Source organism: Oncorhynchus mykiss, chromosome 2 (assembly GCF_013265735.2).
Source record: "Oncorhynchus mykiss isolate Arlee chromosome 2, USDA_OmykA_1.1, whole genome shotgun sequence".
In the NCBI taxonomy this organism is placed as follows: Eukaryota; Metazoa; Chordata; class Actinopteri; order Salmoniformes; family Salmonidae; genus Oncorhynchus; species Oncorhynchus mykiss.
Genome location: NC_048566.1, coordinates 90,002,652 through 90,021,766, shown reverse-complemented (window position 1 = coordinate 90,021,766; position 19,115 = coordinate 90,002,652). Strand labels below are relative to the sequence as shown.

General features: G+C 45.9%; 1 protein-coding gene across 15 annotated transcripts in view; it reads right to left on the bottom strand.

Moving 5' to 3' along the window:
• LOC110502295 (cortactin-binding protein 2) overlaps positions 1–19,115 on the bottom strand; it is a 106,679-nt gene that overhangs the window by 22,058 nt on the left and 65,506 nt on the right. For 14 of the 15 annotated variants that reach the window (XM_036958647.1, XM_036958668.1, XM_036958657.1 and 11 more), the window contains exon 4: positions 407–1,774. In XM_036958647.1, coding sequence (XP_036814542.1) covers positions 407–1,774 — 1,368 coding nt within the window. The remainder of the gene's footprint in view (positions 1–406; positions 1,775–19,115) is intronic. The other variant, XM_036958730.1, reaches the window with a different exon arrangement.

Genomic DNA, 19,115 nt, shown 5'->3' with positions numbered 1-19,115 from the left:
AATAGGACTCTGGTGAAGCAGGGAGACAACAGGCTCCAGAAGGAGCGGGAGGAGGATTGCGTATGCATACAGAGAGATCAGGTCTCAAGCAGTGGCCGGTTTAGGGCCGAGAGGGATACAGTCATTGCAACAATTAGCAAGAGTTAACATGACTGACCCTGCTCCTTTGTGTTCTCCTTTGGACTCCTGTGGTTAAAGCAGGTTCCTTATGGCCTGAATCCTACGTTAGGCTAGGCTAGCCTAGCATTGGAATGATAGTTGGAGCGGAGAGGTAGAGGCAGTAAGGGGTGAGCGGTAGGGGGAGAGTGGTGCCCCTTTACCTGATGCTGTTGCCAGGGGGCTGCCTGGGGCTACGGGATGGAATGCTAGAGAAGGAGGAGGGGTTTATGGAGGAGGGGCTACTGACAGTGATGGCAGCGCTGGCGGGGGGGCACTCTGCACACGTGGCCTGGTGCAGCCCCCTCACCCCCCTTGCGGGGGGGCAGGCACCTACCTGAGACGCCGTCAAAGCTGGGACCAGGTCCAGGGCGGGTTTGGGCGGCAGCTGGGGCGTGCCGGGTTTTAACCCCGCCCCGGGGGAACGGTTGCTGTCCCCCACCACTTTGATGGGCGGGTGGGGAGGGGAGGGGGTCTGGGAGAGACCTGGCTTTTTGGGCGGGATAGGGGGCGGGTTTCCCCGGTCGATCCTCGCCACTGTGGGGGACTTGAGGCCGATGGGGTGGCCCAGGCGGCCAGGGAAGGGCCCCCCTTCTGAGGTGGAGTGGGGCAGGCCGGGACGGAGGGCTCCGGGGCCACCTGCTGGGGGGCTGGTGAAGCGTGAGAGGACCTGCGTGACGGTGTGTCGCGCTTGCTGCTTGGCGGCAAAGTTGTCTCGGTTGGTGGGGGATAGGTCACGGGTTGGCGGGCTGCTCTGGGAGGATGTGCCGTTTTGGTCCTGCTCCTGGAACTTGTAGCGGGCAGCCTGGACACGAGGGCTCACCCCCATGGGCAGGGCTGAAGTGGGGGCAGGGGAGTACAACCCACCATGGGGCGTCTGGCCCTCGGCTCCATTCTCCCCTGTTTGAAGAAGTCCTCCTGAGCTGCTGTGGACCAGCCCCCGGCCTGCGCTGGGCGTCTTAGGCAGGCTGAGGCCTGCATAGTTGGTGGGAGTGGGTTTGACAGGGATGGTGAGGGGGATCGTCTTCTTCTGCCCCTCGGCCTCTGGAGGGGGCAGGTCCGTTTGGCAGGAGGCCGTCTGGGAGCTGACTGGGTCTGTGGCCACAGCAACAGATGCTGTGTGTTTGGGAGGTGGGGGGTTGGTGGTAGCGGTGGGATTCACAGCAGTAGCTGCAGCCGGTCGGGCTGGGATACCGGCTTTACCATCCTTACCGTCTTTAACGTCCTTACCATCCCGTTCAGTCCTGAGCTGCTCTACCTGCCGGCGCAGGCTCAGGCTCTCTGTCTCCTCTCGGCCCAGCCTGGCACGCAGCTGCTCGCGTTCAGTGTCCAGCTCTGACAGCTGCTTCTCCATCTTGGCCTCCATCTGCTGTCCACGCTGCCTCTCTGCTGTCATCTCCTCCTGCAGCCGCCCGGCCAAGCGGCTCTCCTCATCCAGCCGGGCAGAAATCTCGTCGAAGCGCTGCGACTCCTCCACCACGCGCGTCGCCAGCTGCTTGCACTCCCTCACCAGCATCATAACCATGTGCTTGTTCTTCTCCCGCTCGTCCTTTAGCTGGGCGGTTAGTTTACGGTGCTCCTGCTCCAGACTATGCAGCTGTAGCTTCTCCATCTCCAGCTGAGAGATAGATAGACCACAAGTTAGTCAGAGGAGATGTCGTTTAGAAAACACACGCATACTATATGGCAGACAGACAGAACGACACACAGCTATCCCAAACTGTAATACTGTAACCCTTATCCCAAACTGTAATACTGTAACCCTTATCCCAAACTGTAATACTGTAACCCTTATCACAAACATCCGAACTATAACTCTTATCCCAAACATACTGTAACTCTTACCCCCTCTATACCCCCTCAGTCATGCGTCAGAACATACTAATACAAACGCCCAGATCACACAGTAAACTCACTTTTCAGCAACACACAAACACATGTCAGTCAGGACATACACATACACACACACACACACGCCCAGATCACACCAACACTAAACATCTCAGATATAGCTAGGGCACCCACATCTGGAATATCCTTCACACCACAAACCTTCATGTCACATTCACGCCCCCACATGACATGACAATATACAGTGCATTCGGAAAGTATTCAGACCCCTCCATTTTTCAACATTTTGTTACATTACAGCATTATTCTAAAGCTGATTTTTAAAAAAATCCCCTCATCAATCTACACACGATACCCCATAATGAAAAAGCAAAAACTGGTTTTTTAAAAATATTTTGCAAATGTATTAAATGTTTTAAAATAAATACTTTATTTATATAAGTATTCAGACCCTATGCTATGATACTCAAAATTGATCTCCGGTGTATCTTGTTTCCATTGATCATTATTGAGATGTTTTTACAACTTGATTGGAGTCCACCTGTGGTAAATTCAAATGATTTGGAAAGGCACACTCCTGTCTATATGAGGTCCCACAGTTGACAGTGCAAGTTAGAGCAAAAACCAAGCCATGAGGTGGAAGGAATTGTCCATAGAGCTCCGAAACAGGATTGTGTTGAGGCACAGATCTGGGGAAGGGTACCAAAAAACTTCTGCATCATTCTTAAATGGAAGAGGTTTGGAACAACCAAGACTCTTCCTATAGCTGGCCGCCCGGCAAAACTGATCAAACGTGGGAGAAGGGCCTTGGTCAGGTAGGTGACCAATAACCAGATGGGGACACATGGTGGTGGCAGCATCATGCTGTGGGGGTGTTTTGCAGCGGCAGGGACTGGGAGACTTGAACGGAGCAAAGTAGATCCTTGATGAAAACCTGCTCCAGACCGGTTAGGTTCTCAGACTTGGGCGAAGGTTCCCCTTCCAACAGAACAATGACCCGAAGCACACAGCCAAGACAACGCGGGAGTGGCTTCGTGACAAATCTCTGAATGTCCTTGAGTGGCACAGCCAGAGCCTGGACTTGAACCCAATCAAACATCTCTGGAGAGACCTAAAAATAGCTGTGCAGCGACACCCATCCAACCTGACAGAGCTTGAGGATCTGCAGAGAAAAATGGGAGAAACTGCCCAAATATAGGTGTGCCAAGCTTGTAGCGTCATACCCAAGAAGACTCGGGGCTGTTATCGCTGTCAAAGGTGCATCAACAAAGTACTGAGTAAAGGGTCTGAATACTTATGTAAATGTGATATTTCAGTTTTTTATTTTTAAAACCTGTCTGGGAACGGGGTTCCGCTAGCAGAACAAATTCCAATTCAATCAAAAGAAATCTCAAAAATCTAATTTCTCAAACATACAAGTATTAGGCACCATTTTAAAGATACAATTCTCGTTAATTCAGCCACAGTGTCTGATTTCAAAAATGCTTTACTGCGAAAGCTCCACAAATGATTATGTTAGGTCACCACCAAGTCACAGAAAAACACAACGATTTTTCCAGCCAAAGAGAGTTGTCACAAAAAGCAGAAATATATATCAAATGAATCACTAACCTTTGATGATCTTCATCAGATGACACTCATAGGACTTCATGTTACACAATACATGTATGTTTTGTTTGATAAAGTGAATATTTATATCCAAAAATCTAATTTTACATTGCCGTGTTATGTTCAGTAGTTCCAAAACATACAGTGATTTTGCAGAGAGCCACATCAATTCACAGAAATACTCATAATAAACATTGATAATAGATACAACTATTATACATGGAACTTTAGATAAACTTCTCCTTAATGCAACCGCTGTGTCAGATTTAAACAAATACAATTTTAAAAAAGCATAATCTGAGTACGGCTCTCAGACGACAAATCAAGCCAAACAGATATCCGCCATGTTGGAGTCAACATTAGTCAGAAATAGCATTATAAATATTCAATTACCTTTGATGATCTTCATCAGAATGCACTCCCAGGAATCATAGTTCGACAATAAATGTTTGATTTGTTGGATAAAGTTCATAATTTATGTCCAAACACTTCCTTTTGTTTGCACGTTTAGTAAACAAATCGAAACTCACGAGGCGTGGGCAATTCCAGAGGAAATGTCGGATGAAAAATCCAAAAAGTTATATTACTGGTCGTAGAAACATATCAAACGATGTATAGAATCAATCTTTAGGATGTTTTTATCATAAATGTTCAATAATGTCCCAACCGGAGAATTCCATTGTCTGTAGAAAAGCAATGGAACGAGAGGTGACTTTCTCATGACCGCGCGTCACGAGCCCATGCCAGACCTCTGACTCATTCCCCTCTCATTCAGCCCCCCTTCATAGTAGACGCATCAAACAATGTTCTAAAGACTGTTGACATCTAGTGGAAGCTTTAGGAAGTGCAATATGACCAATATCCCACTTTGTCTTCAATAGGGGATGAGTTGAAAAACTACAAGCCTCAGATTTCCCACTTCCTGTTTGGATTTTTTCTCAGGTTTTTGCCTGCCATATGAGTTCTGTTATACTCACAGGCATCATTCAAACAGTTTTAGAAACTTCAGAGTTTTCTATCTAATAATATAATAATATTATCTAAGATCTATCTAATACTAATACTAATAATAATATGCATATATTAGCATCTGGGACTGAGTAGGAGGCAGTTTACTCTGGGCACGCTTTTCATCCAAAAGTGAAAATGCTGCCCCCTAGCCCAAACAGGTTAATACATTAGCAGAAATGTCTAAAAAAACAGTTTTTGCTTTGTCATTATGGGGTAATGTGTGGAGATTGATGAGGGTAAAAAGCAATTTAATCAATTCAAAAATAAAGCTGTAACCTAACTAAATGTGGAAAAAGTCAAGGGGTCTGAATACTTTCCGAAGGTACTGTATGGAGTGCAGTGACGTATCCTATAAGGAGCATGGGTGGCAAATCTGATGGCCGAATGGTAACGAACATCTATCCGCCCGAGAGCACCCTTACCTGCCGATCTATTAATTACGTCTCCGTAATCTAGCATGGGTAGGATGGTCATCTGAATCAGGGTTAGTTTGGCAGCTGGGGTGAAAGAGGAGCGATTTAGATAGAGGAAACCAAGTCTAGATTTAACCTTAGCTTGCAGCTTTGTTATATGCTGAGAGAAGGACAGTGTTCAGTTTAGCCATTCTCCCAAGTACTTGTATGATTACCTCAAGCTCTAAACCCTCAGACGTAGTAATCACACCAGTGGGGAGAGGGGCATTCTTCTTACCAAAACACATGACCTTTGCTTAAGAGGTGTTCAGAACAAGGTTAAGGGCAGAGAAAGCTTCTTGGACACTAAGAAGACTTTGCTGTTGAGTGTTTAACACAAAATCCGGGGAAGTGCCAGCTGAGTATAAGACTATCATCTGAATATAAATGGATGACAGGGCTTCCTACTGCCTGAACTATGTTGTTGGTGTAAATTGAGAAGAGCGTGGGGCCTAGGATCGAGCCGAGGTGTACTCCCTTGGTGACAGGCAGTGGCTGGCCAAAGACCCCTCAGAGACACCAATACTCCTTAGCCAGCCCACAAGAATGGAATGGTCTACCTTGTCAAAATATTTGGCCAAGTCAGTAAAAATAGCAGCACAACATTGCTTACAATCAAGGTCAATGGAGACATAATTTAGGACCTTTAGGTTGCAGTGACACGTACATAACCTGAGCGGAAACTAGATTGCACAAGTTTTTCCAACACTTTTGATAAACAGGGCAAAATCGAAATAGGCCTATAACAGTTAGGATCAGCTTGATCTCCCCCTTTAAATAAAGGACACACTGTGTCTGCCTTCCAAGCAATGGGAACCTCCCAAGAGGTTCATTACAAACTAGGCCCATTACAACACACCAATAATAGCCCCTCCATTTTAGAATAGGGATTGAATTATTAGTTACAGAGAAACAGCAGAAACAGTGAGTCAATATGCAAAAGACCACACAAGAAGAAACAGTTACTGGATGAACTACGCTCACACAGACACAAAAAGGACGAGGGAATCTAAAGTTTTAAACATGATTGAATTTCAATGTCTTGTCAACCCCGGGCGATTATATCTGGAGTGCGGCTGCTATTGTTAGCTGTGCGTTGGCAGAGAGGGTACAGGCTTAGCTGGACATTCCGAGCGATTGCCTGCCCCGCTACTCTAACAAGCCCAAACAACAAGGCTGAGACTGAGGCTGATATCCTTTATGCTGCCTGGCTGCCCCCCCCCCCCCCCCCCCTCTCAAACATAACCCCCTATAATCTTCACTGGAATGAACACATATCATCTCTGGCTGATTGACTGAGTCACTGCTATGTCATTGTTATGAATCTGAATAGCTTCTAGGAAGCTGAACAGCAATGACATCCTTTTTAAATGAAGCACTTCTAATAGTATTATTATACAGTAATATGGTGAGATCTGTTGACTTGATCAAATATTGTAATTTCTCCCATTTAGGATATTGTCTTGTTAGAATAGTCTTTATTACCCCTATAGGACCATTTCATTTACTTGTATTGTCCACCCCATGTGTACACTTCACCAGCATCATGTGTACACTTCACCAGCATCATGTGTACATCTCAACAACATAATGTGTACACCTCACCAACATCATGTGTACACCTCACCAACATAATATGGACACCTCACCAACATAATATATACACCTCACCAACATCATGTATACACCTCACCAACATAATATATACACCTCACCAACATCATGTGTACACCTCACCAACATCATGTGTACACCTCACCAACATAATATGGACACCTCACCAACATAATATATACACCTCACCAACATAATATATACACCTCACCAACATCATGTGTACACTTCACCAGCATCATGTGTACACTTCACCAGCATCATGTGTACACCTCACCAGCATCATGTGTACACTTCACCAGCATCATGTGTACAACTCACCAGCATCATGTGTACATCTCAACAACATCATGTGTACATCTCACCCACATCATGTATACACCTCAACAACATCATGTGTACACCTCAACAACATCATGTGTACACCTCACCAACATCATGTATACACCTCAACAACATCATGTGTACACCTCAACAACATCATGTGTACACCTCAACAACATCATGTGTACACCTCACCAACATCATGTATACACCTCACCAACATCATGTATACACCTCAACAACATCATGTGTACACCTCACCAACAACCTGTGTACACCTCACCAATAATTCATGTACATCTCACCAACATCATGTGTACACCTCACCAACATCATGTATACACCTCAACAACATCATGTGTACACCTCAACAACATCATGTGTACACCTCAACAACATCATGTGTACACCTCAACAACATCATGTGTACACCTCACCAACATCATGTATACACCTCAACAACATCATGTGTACACCTCAACAACATCATGTGTACACCTCAACAACATCATGTGTACACCTCACCAACAACCTGTGTACACCTCACCAACATCATGTATACACCTCACCAACAACCTGTGTACATCTCAACAACATCACGTATACACCTCACCAACAGCATATATACATACACCTCACCAACATAATATATACACCTCACCAACATCATGTATACACCTTACCAACATCATGTGTACACCTCAACAACATCATGTGTACACCTCAACAACATCATGTATACACCTTACCAACATCATGTGTACACCTTACCAACATCATGTGTACACCTCACCAACATCATGTATACACCTCAACAACATCATGTGAACACCTCAACAACATCATGTGTACACCTCAACAACATCATGTGTACACCTCACCAACATCATGTATACACTTCAACAACATCATGTGTACACCTCACCAACATCATGTGTACACCTCAACAACATCATGTGTACACCTCACCAACATCATGTGTACACCTCACCAACATCATGTGTACACCTCAACAACATCATGTGTACACCTCAACAACATCATGTGTACACCTCACCAACATCATGTATACACTTCAACAACATCATGTGTACACCTCACCAACATCATGTATACACCTCACCAACATCATGTGTACACCTCACCAACATCATGTGTACACTTCAACAACATCATGTGTACACCTCAACAACATCATGTGTACACCTCACCAACATCATGTATACACCTCAACAACATCATGTGTACACCTCACCAACAACCTGTGTACACCTCACCAATAATTCATGTACATCTCACCAACATCATGTGTGCCACCTCATGGATTGAACTCTACCCTGTTCTTCATGAATCATCTATGATGCAGGGCCTTCATTATGCCAGCACACAGCCTTAAAGGCTGCGTCCACCAAAGCGTATTACATACATGGCTTTAAAACACATCAATACTCCAAGAAGCTTACTCAGAGAAACATGCATAAACATGGTATAGAATAAAACGTTGGCTTTGTCCTGCAGTCTAGCAACCAAGACTTGAGCTATACAACTCAAATGGCTTTGTTCTGCAGTCTAGCAACCAAGACTTGAGCTATACAACTCAAATGGCTTTGTTCTGCAGTCTAGCAACCAAGACTTGAGCTATACAACTCAAATGGCTTTGTTCTGCAGTCTAGCAACCAAGACTTGAGCTATACAACTCAAATGGCTTTGTTCAGGTTATGTCACAGGGCCAGCGATAACATTCAAGGGCCAGCGATAACGATTTGTTTCATATTTCTCGTGTTGTTGTCATGTTCTGGTGTGTGGCGAATGTAATAGCTAGCTACAACCATGCAAGCAAAGGACCGGTCACCATAACAACGATGGTAAGTTGGTGATTTATTCCAGGAGTGGAAAGGAGAGAATGAGGGTGAGGAAGGTGAGGGGTGTTGGAGAGAGAGAGGGAGGGAGGGATGGAGAAGGGGCTGGGGTAATCAGTTCCTACTGATGACAATGGGGGACATTCAGGGAAGGAAAGGGGGAGTAAAGGGGGCAAGCAGGGAGGTAATGGAGAAAATTAGCCAAGAGATTTTAGTGTTTTAGACTCCATGCTGTGCTGCTGTAGTGACACTGGGTCACAATGGAGCGGTAGCAGCTTTTATTGTGTCAATGGCTGGTTCATGTTCAGTGGGACACACTGTAGCAAAACGGTTTGGAACAGAATTAGTATTGGAACAGGATCCCTGTGTCAATACTCCTCCTTCGCCTCCCACTCTTCCTCTACTGCTCTCATTCTCCCATTCTTTCCTCCTCTATCCTTCCCTCTCCTCCTCCTCCCCTGGCTATTGTCCAGTATTGGCCTGGCTGGCCGGCTGTGTGTCTCAGTGCTTATCTGGAGCACACAGTGAGTGCTGGCTAACAGAGGTGTCTCTGCGGCCAGACAAGCCCAGTTGGAGAGTCTCTGGATCTGCTGGCTCTGTGACTGGTAGAAGGGTTCAGGAGCAGGCTCTGTGACTGGAGGATGGGTTCAGGACCAGGCTCTGTGACTGGTAGAAGGGTTCAGGAGCAGGCTCTGTGACTGGTAGAAGGGTTCAGGAGCAGGCTCTGTGACTGGTGGAGGGGTTCAGGAGCAGGCTCTGTGACTGTTGGAAGGGTTCAGGAGCAGGCTCTGTGACTTTTGGGAGGGTTCAGGAGCAGGCTCTGTGACTTTTGGGAGGGTTCAGGAGCAGGCTCTGTGACTGGTGGAGGGGTTCAGGAGCAGGCTCTGTGACTGGTGGAGGGTTCAGGAGCAGGCTCTGTGACTGTTGGAAGGGTTCAGGAGCAGGCTCTGTGACTTTTGGGAGGGTTCAGGAGCAGGCTCTGTGACTGGTGGAGGGGTTCAGGAGCAGGCTCTGTGACTGGTGGAGGGTTCAGGAGCAGGCTCTGTGACTGGTGGAGGGGTTCAGGAGCAGGCTCTGTGACTGGTGGAGGGTTTAGGAGCAGGCTCTGTGACTGGTAGAAGGGTTTAGGAGCAGGCTCTGTGACTGGTGGAGGGTTTAGGAGCAGGCTCTGTGACTGGTGGAGGGTTTAGGAGCAGGCTCTGTGACTGGTGGAGGGGTTCAGGACCAGGCTCTGTGACTGGTGGAGGGTTTAGGAGCAGGCTCTGTGACTGGTAGAAGGGTTTAGGAGCAGGCTCTGTGACTGGTGGAGGGTTTAGGAGCAGGCTCTGTGACTGTTGGAGGGTTCAGGAGCAGGCTCTGTGACTGGTGGAGGGTTTAGGAGCAGGCTCTGTGACTGGTGGAGGGTTCAGGAGCAGGCTCTGTGACTGTTGGAAGGGTTTAGGAGCAGGCTCTGTGACTGGTGGAGGGTTTAGGAGCAGGCTCTGTGACTGGTGGAGGGTTTAGGAGCAGGCTCTGTGACTGGTGGAGGGTTTAGGAGCAGGCTCTGTGACTGGTGGAGTGGTTTAGGAGCAGGCTCTGTGACTGGTGGAGGGTTTAGGAGCAGGCTCTGTGACTGGTGGAGGGTTTAGGAGCAGGCTCTGTGACTGGTGGAGGGTTTAGGAGCAGGCACTGTGACTGGTGGAGGGTTCAGGAGCAGGCTCTGTGACTTTTGGGAGGGTTCAGGAGCAGGCTCTGTGACTGGTGGAGGGGTTCAGGAGCAGGCTCTGTGACTGGTGGAGGGTTCAGGAGCAGGCTCTGTGACTGTTGGATGGGTTTAGGAGCAGGCTCTGTCACTGGTAGAGGGGTTCAGAAGCAGGCTCTGTGACTGGTAGAAGGGTTCAGGAGCAGGCTCTGTGACTGGTGGAGGAGTTTAGGAGCAGGCTCTGTGACTGGTGGAGGGGTTCAGGAGCAGGACAAGGAGAGCTGTGATATTATCACTTATCACACACAGGTGCGCTTACACACTTACACACTTGCACACACTTACAGTTGCATGGATGACACCAAGGTTATTATAGTTTCATGTTTTTATATTCACTTTTATTTCTATTCATTTGGGGATTTTAAAAAAAATTCAGTTTAGTTTCAGTTATTTTTCAGACCTGATTTGCATATTTTTTATTTTGTTTAAGGCGTATAAAAAAATATTTATATTTAGTTTTTATATGATTTCATTTTAGTTTTAGTGTTAGAGACAGAAAGCATTCGTGGGAGGCTAGGAGCCATTTGTGTAGAATATATTTGTGTGTGTTTTTTGGGGAAGTCACTTTGCAACTGTGGGGCAATAATACATAAGGTGATGATGGGTCATGTCATAGTTTACATTCGTATTCAGACCCTTTGCTATGAAACTTGAATTTGAGCTCAGGTGCATCCTGTTTCCATTGATCATCCTTGAGATGTTTCTACAACTTGATTGGAGTCTATCTGTGGTAAATTCAATTGATTGGACATGATTTGAAAAGGCACACACCTGTCTATATAAGGTCCCACAGTTGATAGTGCATGTCAGAGCAAAAACCAAGCCATGAGGTGGAAGGAATTGTCTATAGAGCTCCGAGACAGAATTGTGTCGAGGCACAGATCGGAATAAGGGTACGAAAAAAATTCTGCAGCATTGAAGGTCCCCAAGAACACAGTGGACTCTTAAACGGAAGTTTGGAACCGCCAAGACTCTTCCTACAGCTGGCCGCCCGGCCAAACTGAGCAATCAGGGGAGAAGGGCCTTGGTCAGGGAGGTGTCCAAGAACCCGATGGTCATTCTGACAGAGCTGTAGAGTTCATCTGTGGGGATGGAAACCTTCCGGGAGGACAACCATCTCTGCAGCACTCCACCAATCAGGCCTTTATGGTAGTGTCCAGACATAAGCCACTCCTCAGTAAAAGGCACATGACAGCCCACTTGGAGTTTGCCAAAAGGCACCTAAAGACTCTCAGACCATGAGAAACAAGATTCTCTGGTCTGATGAAACCAAGATTGAACTCTTTGGCCTGAATGCCAAGCGTCACGTCAAAGTACAGAGAGATCCTTGATGAAAACCTGCTCCAGAGCACTCAGGACCTCAGACTAGGGCGAAGGTTCACCTTCCAACAGGACAATGATCCTAAGCACACAGCCAAGATAACGCAGGAGTGGCTTCGGGACAAGTCTTTGAATGTCCTTGAGTGGCCCGGCCACTCCCCATCCAACTTGACAGAGCTTGAGAAGATCTGCAGAGAAGAATGGGAGAAACACCCCAAATACAGGTATGCCAAGCTTGTAGCATCATACCCAAGAATAATCAAGACTGTAATCACTGCCGAAGGTGCTTCAACAAAGTACTGAATAAAGGGTCTGAATCTAAACCTGCTTTTGCTTTGTCGTTATGGGGTATTGCGTGTAGATTGATGAGGGAAAATCAATTTAATCAGTTTTAGAATAAAGTTGTAATGTAACAAAATGTGGAAAAAGACAAGGGGTCTGAATACTTTCCCGAAGGCACAGTAAGTATTGAAATAGCTACAGCAAATAGGATTAGGCCAATTACTCTGAATGCCACTTGTTGTGCTGCCCTGCTGTGAGACTCTTTGTTTTACTGCGCGGTGCCAGTCAAGTTTAAATAGGCTAACGCCCAACCCTAGCATATGCATGTCCAGACCTCTGAGTCTCGGGATATATAAATAACTCTACATCCAGATGTGTTCTCTCTCTCTCTCTTACTCTCTCTCTTATTCTCTCTCTCTTGCGCTTCTCACACTCTCTCTCTTATTCTCTCTCTCTCTCTCTTACTCTCTCTCACTCTCTCTTATTCTCTCTCTCTTGCGCTTCTCACACTCTCTCTCTTACTCTCTCATTCACTCTCTCTCTCTTTCTCTTACTCTCTCTCTCTCTCTCTTGCGCTTCTCACTCTCTCTCGCTTCTCTCTCTCTTACTCTCTCTTGCTTCTTTCTCTCTCTCTCTCTCTCTCTCTCTTACTCACCCTCTCTCTCTTACTCGCTTCTCTCTCTCTTACTCTCTCTCGCTTCTTTCTCTCTCTCTCTTACTCACTCTCTCTCTTATTCTCCCTCTCTTTCTCTATTCCAGGAGAGGTAGTTGTTGAGGGTTGGAGTGGGCGAGGGTGTATGTATGAGAGGTTGGCAGGGTGAATGAGGGAGTGTGTGGGAGGGGGGATATTTAAGTGTGTGTGCCGCTTTTGTCTCTATGTGTGTGTTCCAAGGTTATTATAGTAAACTGAAACAAAAATGAAAACGAATTATGAAAAAAGAGTGGTAAACTGAAAAACAATAAATAACAGACCTGTATGAAAAACTAAAACTATTATCTTTGACTCCAAAACGAACTAAAGTCAAATCTAAACCATCATGAATTATGTTCAGCGTTTTGAGGGTTTTCAAGCTACTGAAGCTGGTGGATAAATATGACCAGTAGATGGCGATGTTTCAAATAGGCCTAGCTTGTGCATCACTATTACTAGCTAACAGGGGAAAAAATCATCTAGGTATTTAAGTTCATTCAATTTTTTTAAACAAAATTTAAAAAGCATTGGATTGGTGTAAACATGGGAGAGAGAGAGTTTCCTTCTATAACGAAGTTAAGAACGTACCTTAATCTCACTCCACAGCTAACTTGAAATTGTAGTTATTTTTCTATAGGTCAAACGTGTGTCTGCGAGCAGAGAATCACTGGTTCGGTATGGGGACAGGGACAGTGGAGGAAGCTACACTGTTAGCAGCACACTGACGTCTGTTTCACTGGTTCCGTGACTCGGGATCGACAGCTCAGCTCAACGGCTGGGGTCACTCACTGTGTAGTCAGTTTGAAAGGGGTGTTTCACTGGTTCCGTGACTCGGGATTGACAGCTCAGCTCAACGGCTGGGGTCACTCACTGTGTAGTCAGTTTGAAAGGGGTGTTTCACTGGTTCCGTGACTCGGGATCGACAGCTCAGCTCAACGGCTGGGGTCACTCACTGTGTAGTCAGTTTGAAAGGGCTGAGTAATGGACTTAGGAACGTACCGTAAAGTCACTCCACAATGTCACTGATGGAGCTATCAAATCAGGTATTTCTTGATAGCTCAAACAGTTGGTATGTTGTCAATTAGGACAGTCACATGTGTCTACAACAGAGGATCACTGGTTCACACCCAGTACAGGGACAGTGGAGGAAGCTACACACTAACATCTGTTTCACTTCTGAAAATAGACAAAATATCATTTAAACCTAACTCAAATAAGGTATTTCTGTAAATTTTTTGAAATAAATTTGCTACAATTTCGACAACCTGTTTTCACTTCGTCATTATGGGGTATTGTTTGTAGATTTCTGGGGATAACTATTTTTTTAAATCCATTTTAGGCTGTACCGTAACAAAATGTGGAAAAAGTCAAGAGGTCTGAACACTTTCCAAAGGCACTGTAAGTGATAATGCCTGAGAAGCCGGTGTTTGGAGGATATACGTGACTCGTTTCAGGAAACTAGGCGTATGTCGCGCGTCACTACTTCAAAGGAGAGCCATTTGAACGTACACTTTTTTTTTATTATCAAAATTAGTTTTTTGGCAGAAATGCCTTCTGGAACATGTGAACTTTCATGTGCCTTAACAACAAACTTGTTTGCCATCTGTAAATACGAATTAAATTGTTAAAATTGCTGAGATAATGAGTGGGCTGGACATGCCGAGAGATGAGTTTGGATTGGTTTGCCATGCTTCTGTCTATTTGAGCTGGTCAGTATGTGTAGGTAATCCTGTCTAACGCGGCTTAAAAAAAACATTGTGTAGTAGAACTGCATAAGTGTTGCTCTCCACTTTCTGTAGGACCGAGTTTTGAAATCAGTGGAGTTGGAGTATGATAGCTTAGGAGAACATATGTCTACGGATTACATTTTCAAACTAAGGGCAACCATGGCATCTGTGACAGAAGCATTGTCAGTTATAGCCTAATGTTAGCTAGCTAACATTGAACCTTGTTGGTTAGTTACCTGCAGATTCATGCAGGTTAGTAACGTCATGAGTTGGGATTATGGTTCATTGTTTAGCTAGCTAGCTACATGTCTTAACAAAAGACTCCACTATGCACGTATCCATTTCATTAAAATGTTCATGATGTCACTGCAACACGACAGCTGTTGACAGATGTAGCTGGTAAATTCTGCTACATAAGAACGAATCGAGCCGGTCGGTCATATATTGGTAAAGGTTTTGTTAGGCCCGAGATGAGAAGGCGGGGGCCTGCAAACCATGCCAATATATCCTTCAAACACCGGCTTCGAGGGCATTGTCACTTTTATATAACGGGTTACATTTTCAAATATGTATATATATTTTTTAAATTAAAAACTTTATTTTGATGAATTTATTTATACTATTTCATCCTTCCACAAGATATAGTCCCAACACAAATCTAGGGTTGCTTCCCAATCCGGCTGGTCGTTTGTTCTTTCCAGAGATGAGACCCAGTCATGAAGTCTTTTTGTTCCGTATCGATTTGTTCGTTCTAAATGTTCCATTGCCATACTGGCAGCCAACGTTCTTATCCCTTGCTTGCTAGCTGGCCAACTATGGCTAATTTACAGTCACGTCAAACAGTGCAGCCAGAATAACAATGAGGTAGCTGCATTTGCATTTGTTTAAGCTGTTTTCTAGTGACATTTATTTGGATACATCCATTGTGGTAACTTCCGGCGCCGACAGAGATGGCCGCCTCGCTTCGCGTTCCTAGGAAACTATGCAGTTTTTTGTTTTTTTACGTGTTATTTTTTACATTGGTACCCCAGGTCATCTTAGGTTTCATTACATACAGTCGAGAAGAACTACTGAATATAAGAGCAGCGTCAACTCAACATCAGTACGACCAAGAATATGACTTTCGCGAAGCGGATCCTGTGTTCTGCCTTTCACCCAGGACAAAGGAATGGATCCCAGCCGGCGACCCAAAAAAACGACTTCGTAAAAAAGGGAAACGAAGCGGTCTTCTGGTCAGACTCCGGAGACGGGCACATCGCGCACCACTCCCTAGCATACTTCTCGCCAATGTCCAGTCTCTTGACAACAAGGTTGATGAAATCCGAGCAAGGGTAGCATTCCAGAGGGACATCAGAGACTGTAACGTTCTTTGCTTCACGGAAACATGGGTCACTGGAGAGACGCTATCGGAGTCGGTGCAGCCACCTGGTTTCTCCACGCATCGCGCCGACAGAAACAAACATCTTTCTGGTAAGAAGAGGGGCGGGGGCGTATGCTTTATGGTTAACGAGACGTGGTGTGGTCACAACAACATACAGGAACTCAAGTCCTTCTGTTCACCTGATTTAGAATTCCTCACAATCAAATGTCGACCGCATTATCTACCAAGGGAATTCTCTTCGATTATAATCACAGCCGTATATATTCCCCCCCAAGCAGACACATCGATGGCTCTGAACAAACTTTATTTGACTCTTTGCAAACTGGAATCCACATATCCTGAGGCTGCATTCATTGTAGCTGGGGATTTTAACAAGGCTCATCTGAAAACAAGACTCCCTAAATTGTATCAGCATATCGATTGCGCAACCAGGGCTGGCAAAACCTTGGATCATTGCTATTGTAACTTCCGCGACGCATATAAGGCCCTCTCCCGCTCTCCTTTCGGAAAAGCTGAACACGACTCCATTTTGTTGCTCCCTGCCTACAAACAGAAACTAAAACAAGAAGCTCCCGCGCTGAGGTCTGTTCAACGCTGGTCCGACCAATCTGATTCCACACTCCAAGACTGCTTCCATCACGTGGACTGGGATATGTTTCGTATTGCGTCAGACAACAACATTGACGAATACGCTGATTCGGTGAGCGAGTTCATTAGAACGTGCGTTGAAGATGTCGTTCCCATAGCAACGATTAAAACATTCCCAAACCAGAAATCGTGGATTGATGGCAGCATTCACGTGAAACTGAAAGCGCGAACCACTGCTTTTAATCAGGGCAAGGTGACCAGAAACATGACCGAATACAAACAGTGTAGCTATTCCCTCCGCAAGGCAATCAAACAAGCTAAGCGTCAATATAGAGACAAAGTACAATCGCAATTCAACGGCTCAGACACAAGAGGTATGTGGCAGGGTCTACAGTCAATCACGGATTACAAAAAGAAAACCAGCCCAGTCACGGACCAGGATGCCTTGCTCCCAGGCAGACTAAATAACTTTTTTGCCCACTTTGAGGACAATACAGTGCCACTGACACGGCCCGCAACCAAAACAAACTCCTTCACTGCAGCCGAGGTGAGTAAAACATTTAAACGTGTTAACCCTCGCAAGGCTGCAGGCCCAGACGGCATCCCCAGCCGCGCCCTCAGAGCATGCGCAGACCAGCTGGCTGGTGTGTTTACGGACATATTCAATCAATCCCTATCCCAGTCTGCTGTTCCCACATGCTTCAAGAGGGCCACCATTGTTCCTGTTCCCAAGAAAGCTAAGGTAACTGAGCTAAACAACTACCGCGCTGTAGCACTCACTTCCGTCATCATGAAGTGCTTTGAGAGACTAGTCAAGCACTATATCACCTCCACCCTACCTGACACCCTAGACCCACTCCAATTTGCTTACCGCCCAAATAGGTCCACAGACGATGCAATCTCAACCACACTGCACACTGCCCTAACCCATCTGGACAAGAGGAATACCTATGTGAGAATGCTGTTCATCGACTACAGCTCAGCATTTAACACCATAGTACCCTCCAAACTCGTCATCAAGCTCGAGACCCTAGGTCTCGACCCCGCCCTGTGCAACTGGGTACTGGACTTCCTGACGGGCCGCCCCCAGGTGGTGAGGGTAGGTAACAACATCTCCACCCCGCTGATCCTCAACACTGGGGCCCCACAAGGGTGCGTTCTGAGCCCTCTCCTGTACTCCCTGTTCACCCACGACTGCGTGGCCACGCACGCCTCCAACTCAACCATCAAGTTTGCGGACGACACAACAGTGGTAGGCTTGATTACCAACAACGACGAGACGGCCTACAGGGAGGAGGTGAGGGCCCTCGGAGTGTTGTGTCAGGAAAATAACCTCACACTCAACGTCAACAAAACTAAGGAGATGATTGTGGACTTCAGGAAACAGCAGAGGGAACACCCCCCTATCCACATCGATGGAACAGCAGTGGAGAGGGTAGTAAGTTTTAAGTTCCTCGGCGTACACATCACAGACAAACTGAATTGGTCCACCCACACAGACAGCATCGTGATGAAGGCGCAGCAGCGCCTCTTCAACCTCAGGAGGCTGAAGAAATTCGGCTTGTCACCAAAAGCACTCACAAACTTCTACAGATGCACAATCGAGAGCATCCTGTCGGGCTGTATCACCGCCTGGTACGGCAACTGCTCCGCCCTCAACTGTAAGGCTCTCCAGAGGGTAGTGAGGTCCGCACAATGCATCACCGGTGGCAAACTACCTGCCCTCCAGGACACCTACACCACCCGATGTCACAGGAAGGCCATAAAGATCATCAAGGACAACAACCACCCGAGCCATTGCCTGTTCACCCCGCTATCATCCAGAAGGCGAGGTCAGTACAGGTGCATCAAAGCTGGGACCGAGAGACTGAAAAACAGCTTCTATCTCAAGGCCATCAGACTCAAGGCCAAACAGCCACCACTAACATTGAGTGGCTGCTGCCAACACACTGACTCAACTACAGCCACTTTAATAATGGGAATTGATGTCAAATATATCACTAGCCACTTTAAACAATGCTACTTAATATAATGTTTACATACCCTACATTATTCATCTCATATGTCTACGTATATACTGTACTCTATATCATCTACTGCATCTTTATGTAATACATGTATCACTAGCCACTTTAAACTATGCCACTTTGTTTACATACTCATCTCATATGTATATACTGTTCTCGATACCATCTACTGCATCTTGCCTATGCCGTTCTGTACCATCACTCATTCACATATCTTTATGTACATATTCTTTATCCCTTTACACTTGTAGTAAGGTAGTAGTTTTGGAATTGTTAGGTTAGATTACTCGTTGGTTATTACTGCATTGTCGGAACTAGAAGCACAAGCATTTCGCTCCACTCGCATAAACATCTGCTAACCATGTGTATGTAACAAATAACATTTTATTTGATTTACTTATTTAGGGAAATCTATGTGAAATACTCATTTCTCTTGAAACCAGGATATGTTACTTTCACTTTTTTGTTTATTTTGTTTTGTGT